General features: G+C 37.3%; 1 protein-coding gene across 4 annotated transcripts in view; it reads right to left on the bottom strand.

Moving 5' to 3' along the window:
* The window catches only part of ACMSD (aminocarboxymuconate semialdehyde decarboxylase), a 66,997-nt gene that overhangs the window by 14,370 nt on the left and 39,685 nt on the right, over positions 1-12,942 (bottom strand). For all 4 annotated transcript variants that reach the window (XM_038565057.1, XM_038565056.1, XM_038565058.1 and 1 more), the window contains 2 exons: positions 12,329-12,424; positions 10,970-11,142 (listed from right to left, as the gene is read on the bottom strand). In XM_038565057.1, the coding sequence (XP_038420985.1) occupies positions 10,970-11,142; positions 12,329-12,424 (269 nt within the window). The remainder of the gene's footprint in view (positions 1-10,969; positions 11,143-12,328; positions 12,425-12,942) is intronic.

Genomic DNA, 12,942 nt, shown 5'->3' with positions numbered 1-12,942 from the left:
TTCCATTTTAATATGGAGAGAGCAAAGGATTTTAAAGCAGAAATGAAAACCACTCCTCTGCATTTTATGCTTCCTGGTTAAGATACTTCCTTGCTCTCCTTGCTAACTTGATTATGGATGCCTTTTGCCAAACTCCAGACTCATGGTTTGGCAGTATTCAATTATTTTTTAGTAGCTATTGTTCACAGTTCCTCTCTATAGGAGGTTAATTATCCACTTGTGATAATCTGGTTTGTTAATTTTTCAGGCCCTTTATCTATCTGGATATCTTTTATTGATATTTTCTTGTAAATTTCTGACCATTTCTAACTTGTTAGGAATTTCACAAGAGAGAATGAAGTAGGTATAAAAGAACTGGAAATGAAGTTCTTGTGAACGGAATTTCTTGTTCAGAGGGAGAAGAGATAGTAGCAGGGAAGAAGTGGGAAGAAGAGACTCTTCAAAGTATGGTCCTGTATGATGAAGTTTGCATTCTCCATTGCTTCATGCCAGTCTCTACTTGCTAGAAGCTTAATAAGTATTTCTTGAGTTAAAAATACTTTTTGTATTGCTGTTTTTACCACTTGTTTCATAATTGCAAAATGATTATGTTTTAAAGGGATTACATGGAGAATCCTGGATTCAGGAGGCATAGGATATGGACTGCTGCCCTATTTCCAAGACCTCAGGGAGACCTAAGCTCTTGTGACATCTCCGGTTCCTAAATAACATACTGATTCTGGCCTTCTAAAACTAGAGCTTTCTTCTGTCTTCTTCTCTGTGATCCAGGGTTCTATTCTCTTGGCATCCACCATTTTGGAGCTAATTTTGAAGGATATCTGTGCTAATATTTGACAACATCTACATTTTAGTAGGGTTTTTCTAAAGACTCTCTAAACCCAAAGGAATAATTCTAATGTTGGGCCTTTTAGTTACCATGTCTGCTTCTTCTGAGATCCTGAATTATACCATCTACCCAGACACTGACTTTATTAGGCAGTGGATTATCCTGATTGATTTCACAACACCAGCGCTCTGCCCCAACATAAGTTTCCCTCCCCAAAGCTGGCAACACACATTCCATATGAGGTCAAAGACTTAGTGAGATGCTAATAATAGTGGTTAATATTCCTGCCAGGGAAAAGAAATAAACTGCTTACTTGCTGGGATGTATTAACTTTTTCATATTTTCAGGGAATGCTACAAACACTGAAAGATGTAACTTACTAAATAAATTCAAGTAGTTAGAAGAGAATTCATTTGTCTTCTAGAACAGGAACAATTAGCTATCTTCTCATTAGCCTATTTCATTAGTAGCATATGCAGTAAATACAACATAACTCTATTGTAATGTACCTTACTACAAAAATTCTAACTTACCAAGGATTCAGTGTATTCCCTGAGACATAATTTCCTACAGAAGGAGCCTGGTTTAATTCAATCAATGCACACTAAGATTAGCCTTATACCTACAAAACCATTATACAAACTCAAACAAACATTAACCCAACACCTACTATTTGTAAAGCACTAGAGTAGGTGATATAAATTACTGATATTTGTATAGTCCTTTGGCATAGTATTATCCAAATTACTAGAGTAGGTGATATAAATTACTGATATTTGTATAGTCCTTTGGCATAGTATTATCCCAACTCTCACATCAACTCTGCATGGTTATCATTTCCATTTTACAATTGAGGAACCTAAGGGTGGGAGAGATAAGTGATTTAATGTTAAAAGTCACCTGAATAGGAGAGGAGAGGAAGATGTTGGCAGAGTAGGAGGAGCCTAGGATTGCCTTATCCCGTGAACACACCTAGATAACTATCACATACTCCGAAATACCCCAGAAATTGACCTGAAGATTAACAGACAACTCCACAATTAAAGAGAAAGAAGAGGCCACATCGAAGGTGGTGGGAAGTGTGGAGAAGTGCTTTAGGGGAGAAATGGTTCATGGCTGCTGTGGAAGAAAAGGGAGCTGTGTTCATGGAGAAGGATGATGGAGAGAGAAGCACATGGGAATTTACAAGGAGAATGTTTCCCTAAAGCCATTGGCTTGGGAAATTAAAGGCACTGAATTTCATGAGTTCTAAGGATCAGTAAGGCTTAAAGCCTGGAGTTTTAAAGGTCAGCAGGCATGGCTAGGATAGAGCCTGAGGAGCACTGTGCTGTTCCTGGAGAGAAGGTAGGAAACACCCAGGGGCAGACAGCATGGAAATAGTAATCTGAAGAACTCTGGGGGCACACAGTGGAGAGGTAATTTGGTCTTCTTGGAGTGCTTCCCTGAAAGGCATTGTTCACAGAGACACTTCTCTGGGAATAAAATAGCTGATTCATGCCATTTTACTCCCCCACCCCTCAGCATAAACACAGAGCCACCTGTGGGAAGTAGCATAGCAATAGCACAGATATTGGCTACCTAATTTGCTTACATCAAGCCCCAGCCCCACACACTCCAGAAGAACTGCCCTCCTCAGTCATGTTGGCCTTAGTCCTGGGGTAGTGGCCCCTTCTCCAGAAGACTAGCACAAATCCAGTCCACACCACATCTTCCAACCAGAGTTCTGCAGAGCCTCAGTTCTTTTTTAAAATTTTATGTATTTATATATTTATGTATTTTTATAAATTTATTTTTTATTGGTGTTCAATTTGCCAACATATAGAATAACACCCAGTGCTCATCCCATCAAGTACCCCCTTCAGTGCCCATCACCCAGACACTCCCACCCCCTGCCCACCTCCCCTTCCACAACCCCTAGTTCGTTGCCCAGAGTTAGGAGTCTTTAAAGATTTATTTATTTTAGAGATGGAGAGTGAGAGTAAGTAGGGGGAGGGGCAAAAAGGAGATGGAGAGAAGCAGACTCCCCCTTGAGTGGGGAGCCTGATGCAGGGCTTGATCCTAAGACCCTGAAATCATGACCTGAGCTGAAACTGAGAGTTGGATATTCAACGGACTGAGTCATCGAGGCATCCCTGCAGGGCCTCAGTTCTAGTGGAGGTAGTGACAAGTTACATTTTGTAGGCAGACCAGAGAACACCTCGCTAAAACTTGCCGCATTCAGGTCAAGGGCCAAACACTGCTCACACATGGCAAGGAGAGCCCTGCGAAAGCTTGACCTGAAGGATAGAGAATCCAGAATTCAACAGTAGAGGGTACACAGCACACACCAGAGACACTCCCTGAGGTGCCAGACCCCGGGTGCTGCATGGCATCTTTTTCATAAGGCCATTACTCTCAGGAGCAGGAGATATTAAGTGGCTTTTCTGACACAGAGAAGAAGGCAGAGACTTAGACAAAATGCAAAGACAGAGGAATTTATCCCAAATGAAAAACCAAGATAAAGCCATGGCCGGAGATCTAAGTGAGATATATATAGGTAACATGCCTGATGGAGAATTTAGAGCAACAATCTTAAGAATACTCACTGGACTTGAGAAAAGAATAGGAGACATTAGTGAGATCTTTGCCGCAGAGATAAAAGAGGTACAAAAGAATTAGAGATCAAGGGTGCAATAAACAATAAAAACATGCTAGATGCAATGAACAGCAGGCTAGAAGAGCAGAAGAACAAATTAATGACCTAAAGACAAAGTAACGTAAAGAAATGAAGCTGAACAAAAGAGAGAAAGAAGAACTATGCAGGACAAGAATAGACTTAGGGAACTCAGTGAGTCATTGAGTCACGCAAATGTGATAACATTCATTTTATAGGAGTCTCAAAAGAAGAAGGAGAGAAAAGGGGGCAGAACATTTTTTGAAGAAGTAATAGCTGAAAACTTCCCTAATCTGGAGAAGGAAACAGAATCCAGATCCAGGAAGCAACTAGAATACCCATCAAAATCAAAAGCAGGTCAACACCAAGCCTGTAATTAAATTTGCAAAATATAATGATAAAACATCTTAAAAGCAGCAAGACAAAAGAAGTCATTAATTTACAAGGGAACACCTATAAGGCTAGCTGGAGATTTTTTCAATGGAAACTTAGGAACCCACAAAGGAGTGACATGATATATTCAAAGTGCTGTATGGGAAAAAATTGCAGCCAAGAATACTCTACCCAGCAAGGCTGTCATTCAGAGTAGAAGGAGAAATAAAGAGTTTCCCAGAAAAACAAAAACTAGAGGAGTTCATGACCACAAACCAGCCCTGCAAGAAATATTAAAGGGGGCTCTTTGAATGGAAAGGAGAGACCAAAAGTAACAGTACAAAGGCAGGGAACACAAAAGCAGTAAAAAATGAATATTTATGTAAAAAACCATCAAGGAACTCACTCACACAAAAAGTATATAAAATATAATAACATACCTAAAACATGGAGCAGATAGGAGAAGAGAATGGATTCAAACTTAAGTAACCATTGATTTAATATAGACTGCTATTTGCAGAAGAGGTTGTATAGACACTAATGATAACCATACATTAAAATCACTAATAAATATGGAAAGAATAGAGAAAGAAATCCAAAAACATCACTAAAGAAAATCAGCAAACCATGAAAGAAAGATAACAAATGATCAGAGAAAATTTTGCAACCACAAAACAAGTAATAAATTGCCATAAATACATATCTAATAATAATTACTTAGAGTGTAAATGGAATAAATGCTCCAATCAAAACACATAGTGTATCAGAATGGATAAAGAAACCAGACCTATCTATATTGCTGATTATGAGACTCATTTTGATCCTTAAGACATCTGCAGGTTGAAAGTGAGGGATGGAGAAACATTTATCATGTAAACGGTTGTCAAAAGAAAGCCAGAGTAGTAGTACTTATATCAGAGAAACTAGACTTTAAAACAAAGACAGTAACAGGAGACAAAGAAGGGCACTATAAAATAATAAAGGGGACAATCCAAAAGAAGAAACAACGATTGTAAATATTTCTGCACCAAACTTGGGACCACCCAAGTTGTAAAACAATTAATAACAAACATAAAGGAACTGATAATAACACAATAATAGTAGGATTTTAACACCCCACTTATATCAATGGACAGATTATCTAAACAGAAAGTCAACAAGTAAACAATGGCTTTGAATGACACACTGGACCAGATCGACTTAACATACATTCAGAACATGCCATCCTAAAACAACGGAATACTCATTCTTTTCAAGTGCACTTGGAACACTTTCCAGAATACATCACATACTAGGTTACAAATCAGATCTCAAAAAATACAAAAATATTGAAGTAATACCATGCACCTTTTCTGACTACAGTGCCATGAAACTAGAAGTCAACCATAAGAAATCTGGAAAGACCACATATACATGGAGGTTAAATAATATGTTACTGAACAATGAATGGGTCAAATAAGAAATCAAAGAAGAAATAAAAAAATACCTGGAAACAAATGAAAATGAAAGTACAACAGTCCAAAACCTTTGGGATGCAGCAAAAGCTGTCTTAAGATGGAAGTATATAGCAATACAAGCTTACCTCAAGAAGCAAGAAAAACTCAAACTACTTAATTTTACACCAAGAGGGGCCAGAAAAAGAACAACAAATGAAGTCTAGAACTAAGGGATGGAAGGAGATAATAAAGATTAGAGCAAAGATAAATGAAATAGAAACCTAAAAACATATCAGTGAAACCAACAATCAGTGAACCATATCTGGTTCTTTGAAAAAAATCAATTAAATTGATAAATCCCTAACCAGACTTATCAAAAAGAATAGAGAAAGAACCCACACAAATAAAATCACAAATAAGAGGAGAAATAACAACCAACACCACAGAAATACAGAGTCATGAGAGAATTTTATGAAAAACTATTTGCCAACAAATTGGACAACCTGGAAGAAATGGATAAATTCCTAGAAACATAAAACCTACCAAAACTGAAACAGAAAGAAATAGAAAACTCAAACAGACTGATGCATAGCAAAGAAATTGAATCAATAATAAAAAAATTCCCGAAAAAACAAAAGTCCAGGGCCAGATGGCTTCACAGATGAATTCTACCAAACATTTATTATTATTATTTTAAAGATTTTATTTATTTATTCATGAGAGACACACAGAGAGAGAGAGAGGCAGAGACACAGGCAGAGGGAGAAGCAGGCTCCATGCAGGGAGCCCAATGCGGGACTCAATCCTGGGTCTCCAGGATCAGGCCCTGGGCTGAAGGTGGCGCTAAACTGCTGAGCCACCCGGGCTGCCCCTCTACCAAACATTTAAAGAAGAGTTAATATCTATTCTTCTCAAACTATTGCAAAAAATAGAAAAAGAAGGAAAACTTCCACATTCATTTTATGAGACCAGCATTATCCTGATACCCAAACGAGATAAAGACTCCACTAAAAAAGAAAACTACAAGCCAATATCCCTGATGAACATGGGTGCAAAAATTCTTAATAAAATACTAGGAAACTGAATCCAACAGTATATTAAAAAAATCATTCACCATGATCAAGTGAGATTTCTTTCTCACATGCAAGAGTAGTTCAATATTCACAAATCAATCAATGTGACACATCACACCAATAAGAGGAAGGATAAGAACTGTATGATCATTTCAATAGATGTAGGAAAAGCATTTATTTGATGACAACATCTACTCGTTATAAAAACCCTCAACAAAGTAGGGATAGAGGGAACATCCTCAACAGCACAAAGGTCATATACAAAAAACTCACAGCTAACATCATCTTCATTGGGGAAAAACAGAACTTTTCCTCTATGGTCAGGAACAAGGCATGGATGTCTACTTTCACCACAGTTATTTAACATAATACTGGAAGTCTGAGTCACAGTAATCAGACAACACAAAGAAATAAAAGGCATCGAAATTGGCAAGAGAGAAGTAAAACTTTTACTATTTGCAGTTGTCATGATACTCTGTATAGAGAACCCAAAAGACTCACCAAAAAATTGCTAAAACTGATACACAAATTTAGCAAAGTCACAGGATACAAAATCAATGTACAGAAATCTGTTGCATTTATATACACTAATAATGAAGCAGCAGAAAGAGAAATTAAAGTATCAATCTTTACAATTGTACCAAAAAAATAAGATACCTAGGAATAAACCTAACCAAAAAAAGGTGAAAGACCTGTACTCTGAAAACTATAGAACAATGATGAAAGAAACTGAAGACAAAACAATATCTGTGTTAATAGATTGGAAGAACAAATATTATTGAAATGTCTATACTGCCCCCCAAAATCCACACATTGAATGCAATCCCTATCAAACTACCAATGGCATTTTTCACAGAACTAGAACAAACAATCCTAAAATTTGTGTGGGATTACAAAAGACCCTGTAGCCAAAGCAGCCTTGGAAAAACAAAGCAAAGCTGGAGGCATCACAATTTCTGGACTTCAAGGTATGTTGCAAAGCTGTAGTGAGATCAGAACAGTATGGCATTGGCACAAAAGTAGACACATAGATCAACAGAACAGAATAGAAAACCCAGAAATGAACACCACTGTATGGTAATTAAAAAGCAGGAAAGAATATCCAGTGGGAAAAAGACAGTGTTTTCACAAGTGGTGTTGGGAAATCTGGACAGCAAGATGCAAAAGATGACTGGACCACTTTCTTACACTATACAAAAATAAACTCAAAAGGAATTAAAGACCTAAATGTGAGGCCTGAAACTGTAAAAATCCTAGAGGAGAGCATAGGCAGTAACTTCTTTGACATTGGCTGTAGTAACTTTTAATTTAATTTAATTTATTTAATTTTGAAAGTCAGTTCCATGCCCAATGTGGGGGCTTGAACTCATGACTCCAAGATCAAGAGTTACATGCTTTACCAACTGAGCCAGCCAGGTGCCCTCTGTAGCAATTTTTTTCTAGATATATTTCCTGAGGCAAGGGAGACGAAAGTTAGAATAAACTACTGGGACTACATCAAAATAAAAAGCTTCTTCTGCACAGCAAAGGATATAATCAGCAAAACTAAAAGGTAACCTATGGAATATTTGCAAATGATATATCTGATAAAGGGTTATTATCCAAAATATATAAAGAATTTATAAAACTCAATACCCCAAAAATGAATAATCCAATTAAAAGTGGACAGATGGAAAAAAATAAAATAAAAGTGGGCAGATGATATCAATAGACATTTTTCCAAAGAAGGCATCCAGGTGGCCAAAAGACACATGAAAAGATGCTCAATGTTACTGATCATCAGGAAAATTCAAATCAAAACAACATGACACATGAAAAGATGCTCAATGTTACTGATCATCAGGAAAATTCAAATCAAAACAACATGACACATGAAAAGATGCTCAATGTTACTGATCATCAGGAAAATTCAAATCAAAACAATTATGAGATATCAACTCATACCTTTCAAGATTATGTAATTTAGGTTCTCCATTTAGCAATTTCATTTTCTACTATTTTTAGAAATAGTAGGGGCTCAAAAATTGTATATATATATATATATATATATATATATCCTCTAAATATTTATTATTCTATTTATTCCCTGTATTCTTTCTATATATTTATTTACTCTTAAAGTATTATGTAAATTTTTATTTATGAAAGTAATGCCTGTACATAGTTAAATAATCCAATATCACTAAAATATCTTTCTCATTAAAAGCAGTTCTGTGCCTATGTTCCTAACTCTCTTATCCTTCGAGGCAGACACTCACCATTTTAACTTGCATCTTCTGATACTTACCTTCATTATTCTATATTATTACCTTATTCTATTCTTGATTTTTTTACCTTTAGAGAGTATTTACTGACTTCTCATTATGATCGTTGAGAATTTCTTTGTTACTCCAACTTCTCTCCTCCATTTTTCCATTTAGAATTTTCACTTGAAACAGTACCTAGTATTTATACTATTATGACTATAAATATTGTTTACTGCTGAGTCAAGTAATGTACAATGATTATCTGCCCTCATATGGGTGTTTGTTTTCTTGGAGTTAATTATTTCCTTTTCTTTCATTTGCTTAATTTTCTATGTACATACTGCTTATTTGTTCCTAAAACATCAACATATCTGTTGAATGCCTGGTAATCATTTCAAACTCACACACCCATGAAATGATCCATTAGTTCCATTTTTTTTCTCTCTTGGAGACTTCCCTTTACAGCATTCTGTCCTTGTGCTCTAATGTGGACAGGTTGCTCTCTTGTCTGGCTGTTGTGGTAGGACTTTCCTCAGCCATTTTAGTTGGGGGTTGTTTTTGAGAAAATTTGCTAATATGGATATAACTAGAAGGAGGAAGCATTAATATTTTAGAGAGAATCCAAATTATTAATATATATTGCTTTGGTGTTCTGGATTCACCAGCCTTTGAGGTCACATAAAATGAGGTTGCATTTGCTTTTTGATGCCCAAATTATAATGGCTCAAGCCTTCACAGTTAGAATGCAAATTCTGAGCACCACTAACTTTGCAAAGTGCCCTCTGACTTTTTCTGGGGTCGCTAAAAGGGATGTGTTCACATGTGATCACTAACTAGTCCCATCTGCTAGTTACCACAAGGCATTTGCCATTTTCTCCCTCTTTTGCTCTGACCCTCTGGCAATATGTATTGCCCTGAATGGTGTTTGATGGTACTGATAGTATCCCTCACTGCTAATGCTAGTTTTCACTCATAAGTTAGGTATTGTATTTGCCAGGGGCATTTTCTGCTGATTTTACTATTTCTAAGAATACCAGAGGTACTAGGTTTGATGGGAGGTTGCCAGAATGACTCCCCACTTCCATGCTACTTCCTCATACCTTCTCCATTGCTCAAAGTTCAGAATTCACAGTCTCTTTCAGTTTCTCCTTTTTGTAATTTCCTCCCCATCACCCCTCTGTTCAAATAAATTTTGGACAGTTGATTTGGACAGAGCTAAGCACCATTTTGGCAAGAATAACATAAAAGCTAGAAAGCTCAGAAGCACAGCTCAACTATATGATTTGTTACCAAACCAGAATATTTAATATTTATATTCTAGTGAGTTTCTTAAGCCAGGGAAACAGCTTTAAAGTAAAATGAAGTCTTCATTCTGGAAATGGAAACCTCTTGCAACTTTGAAATGATGGACCTCTTTTTCTGCTAGACAAGATTTTAAATACCTTAGAGTCTACTTTCAATCCAAGTATCACATTACAAATCTTTAAAAATGTCCATATTTTAAAATAAATCCTCAAGTTTTTTTTCCTTAGAAAATTTGGAAACCTTCTATAGATATTTGTAAATAATATGAGGGAATTGAAATAATAAATTTTTGAGAATTTTCACTAATTCAAACTGGATGTTGCCCTAATAATGATGCCCTAATAATGCCCTAATAATGATGTAACCTACAGAGTTAGCATTTTCAAAAAAAAGACTTAAAGGTGGAAATGCCACTAAGAAGGAGATCTGTGAGCAGATGACAACAAAAGACTTTCTCTTGTGAAGTTTAAAGTAATACCATATTGGTCTTTTTGGGCCAAATGATAAAATTGTTTTCAAAAGGATGACCATACATTATTATTCCAGAAAAAAATTTCAGGTGGTATTCCAGACCCTTCATCATCTTCCCCTGCCTCCTTGTCAAATGTCATTTCCTCCTTCTTTAATGTCCCAATTTTCATTTAGTCGATGAGGACAGTTGGGTTCATAATTTGCCCAATTAGTAAGAGGTAGAGCCAAGATTTTAACACAGGTCAATTTGACTTCAAAATTGGTAGCTCTTTTCCTGCTTACCATATTGCAGCATGTCATTTTGGATGGGTACAGAGATGACCCTAAGGAACAGAGCTGATCTAAGGGAATTACCCAGCCATGTGGATTATTTGGGATTTCCCTGGTGTATATTGATGGTTCCTTAGCATTATACACTGTGTTGAAGGAGGCTCCTGTACAAGCAAATCTAATCCTAACCTTCCCTGTCCCTCTCCTTTCTTCTAATGCCTTTTCTTCCATCCCCTTTTTGGAGAGAGGCCAAGTAACCAGTTGCTGATCCTATACTTTGCTCCCCATAAGCCATCCACAGGGAAGACCCCACTTGCCTTTCCTATGACATCTGTTAAGAGCTTGAGTGCCAGAGGATCATGAACCAAGGAGTCTGTGTAAAAGGAACCAAGGTATTTCTTTGGGTTGATTGGATTGTCCTGGGCACACAGATCTGGACGCATGTTGAATCCATGGGAGATTCTTCCAACTGTGAAAGGGAAGGCACCACCTGCAAGTAAAACCCATTAGTGAGGGGCTAGTGTCAATTGAAAAGGATATTTTTCAATTATTATGTTGTATGCAAAGAGAAATTACTGTGGTCCAGTATTTACAAAGAATTTATTGTGTCCCAAATGCTGGGAGATGACCCAGAACAAATGATATGAACTCATCTATAAATTCACATTTGAGGGATTTATCCTAAAGAAAGAAGAAAAGTGTGTGAAGATATGTGGTCAAGCTTTTCAAATGCATTTTGCTTATAATAGCAAAATACAGAGGCAACCTATCAGCTGGGAAATATCTAAATAACGATGGCATATCCATAAAATGTATTGCCATGCACACAACCATCAAAAATGGTGGTTGTGGTGGTGTGTGTGTGTGTGCCCAAGAGTTAGAAATTAGAAACTCAATTACCTGGAGGGACCTAGCAGAAAATGTAAGTGAATGAAATAGGCCTATTTGTAAATAGTAGAGAGTGGTAGGGACTGTTGCAAACTGGAGAGCTTGTGGTTTGACTAGAGGAATTTAAACAACAGCAACAACCAAACAACACAATAAAACAAAAACTACGCCAACCAAACTAACTTTGCCTGCAAAAATGGAGTTTGGTCCCCAAACCACCATATACTTTATGACTAGAATGATGGCTGCAGGCATGTTATAGACTGAATTATGGAGTCCCTCCAAAATTTGTATGTTGAAGCCCTATCTCCCAATATAACTGTATTTGGAGACAGGAGTAATTAAGGAGGCAATGTAAGGTTAAATGAGGTTATAAAGTGGGACTTTAATCTGACAGGAGAAAGGAGAGGGATAATGAGTTTTAGGATTAGATTTGCTTACACAGGAGATCCACCCCAGAGCCTCCTTCAACAGTGTGTGTATTGCCAGAGAACCATTACATATACCAGGAAAATCCCAGATAATCTACATAGCTGGGTAATTCCCTTCAGCTCCTGTTCTTTAGAGTCATCTCTGTACCAATTCAAAGCGACATGTCACATACATAGTGAGAAATGGCCTTCTTCAATCCAGGAAGACAAGTCTCACCAGAAACCAACCCTGTTGGCACTTTGATCTTGGACTTCTAGTCTCCAGAACTGAGAAAATAAAGTTCTGTTGTTTAAGCCACCGAGATTGTGGTATTTTATCATGGTAGACTGAGCTGAGTAATGCAAATAGGGCCTTACCTCCATGTGCAAAACACACTTTCAATTTAGGAAATTTCTCAAACACTCCTCCCATGATCATGGAACAAATGGCTGTGGTGGTCTCTGCTGGCATTCCTGAAAGAGGGAACAGTCACAGGGTGCAGTGCTTGTCATCTCAAGCAAGATCAGTGATCCTAATAGTTGGGGAATGGCAGCTTGGTGTGATAGTCAATGCTGAGAAATGTGAGGTCCCTCTCTCCCAGCATGGCTTGGTTGTCTACAAACCATTACTTTGGTGAGCAGACCATCTAAAGCTTCCTATTTGCCACTTGCAGGTGGAATCATCTAATGGACAACAGAGTCGAGGAACCAGAGGACCTAGCTTTTGTTCGGATTCCTCCACTTCAGTTTTGGATGTGGTTGGGCAAGCAGAGTACAGAGAGTCTGAGTTGAACCCTAACTATTTTAATTTTCTGCTTCCTAGCCTTTGACAAATTAATTTTTTAAAGATTTTATTTATTTATTTATGAGAGACACAGAGACATAGGCAGAGGGAGAAGCAGGCTCCCTGTAGGGAGCCTGATGTGGGACTTGATTCCTGGACTTTGGGATCACGTCCTGAGCCAAAAAGCAGATGCTCAACCACTGAGCCA

This window comes from Canis lupus, chromosome 19, assembly GCF_011100685.1.
Source record: "Canis lupus familiaris isolate Mischka breed German Shepherd chromosome 19, alternate assembly UU_Cfam_GSD_1.0, whole genome shotgun sequence".
NCBI lineage: Eukaryota > Metazoa > Chordata > Mammalia > Carnivora > Canidae > Canis > Canis lupus.
Note: the sequence above shows the minus strand (reverse complement) of the source record. Positions and strands in the feature narration are given on the sequence as shown.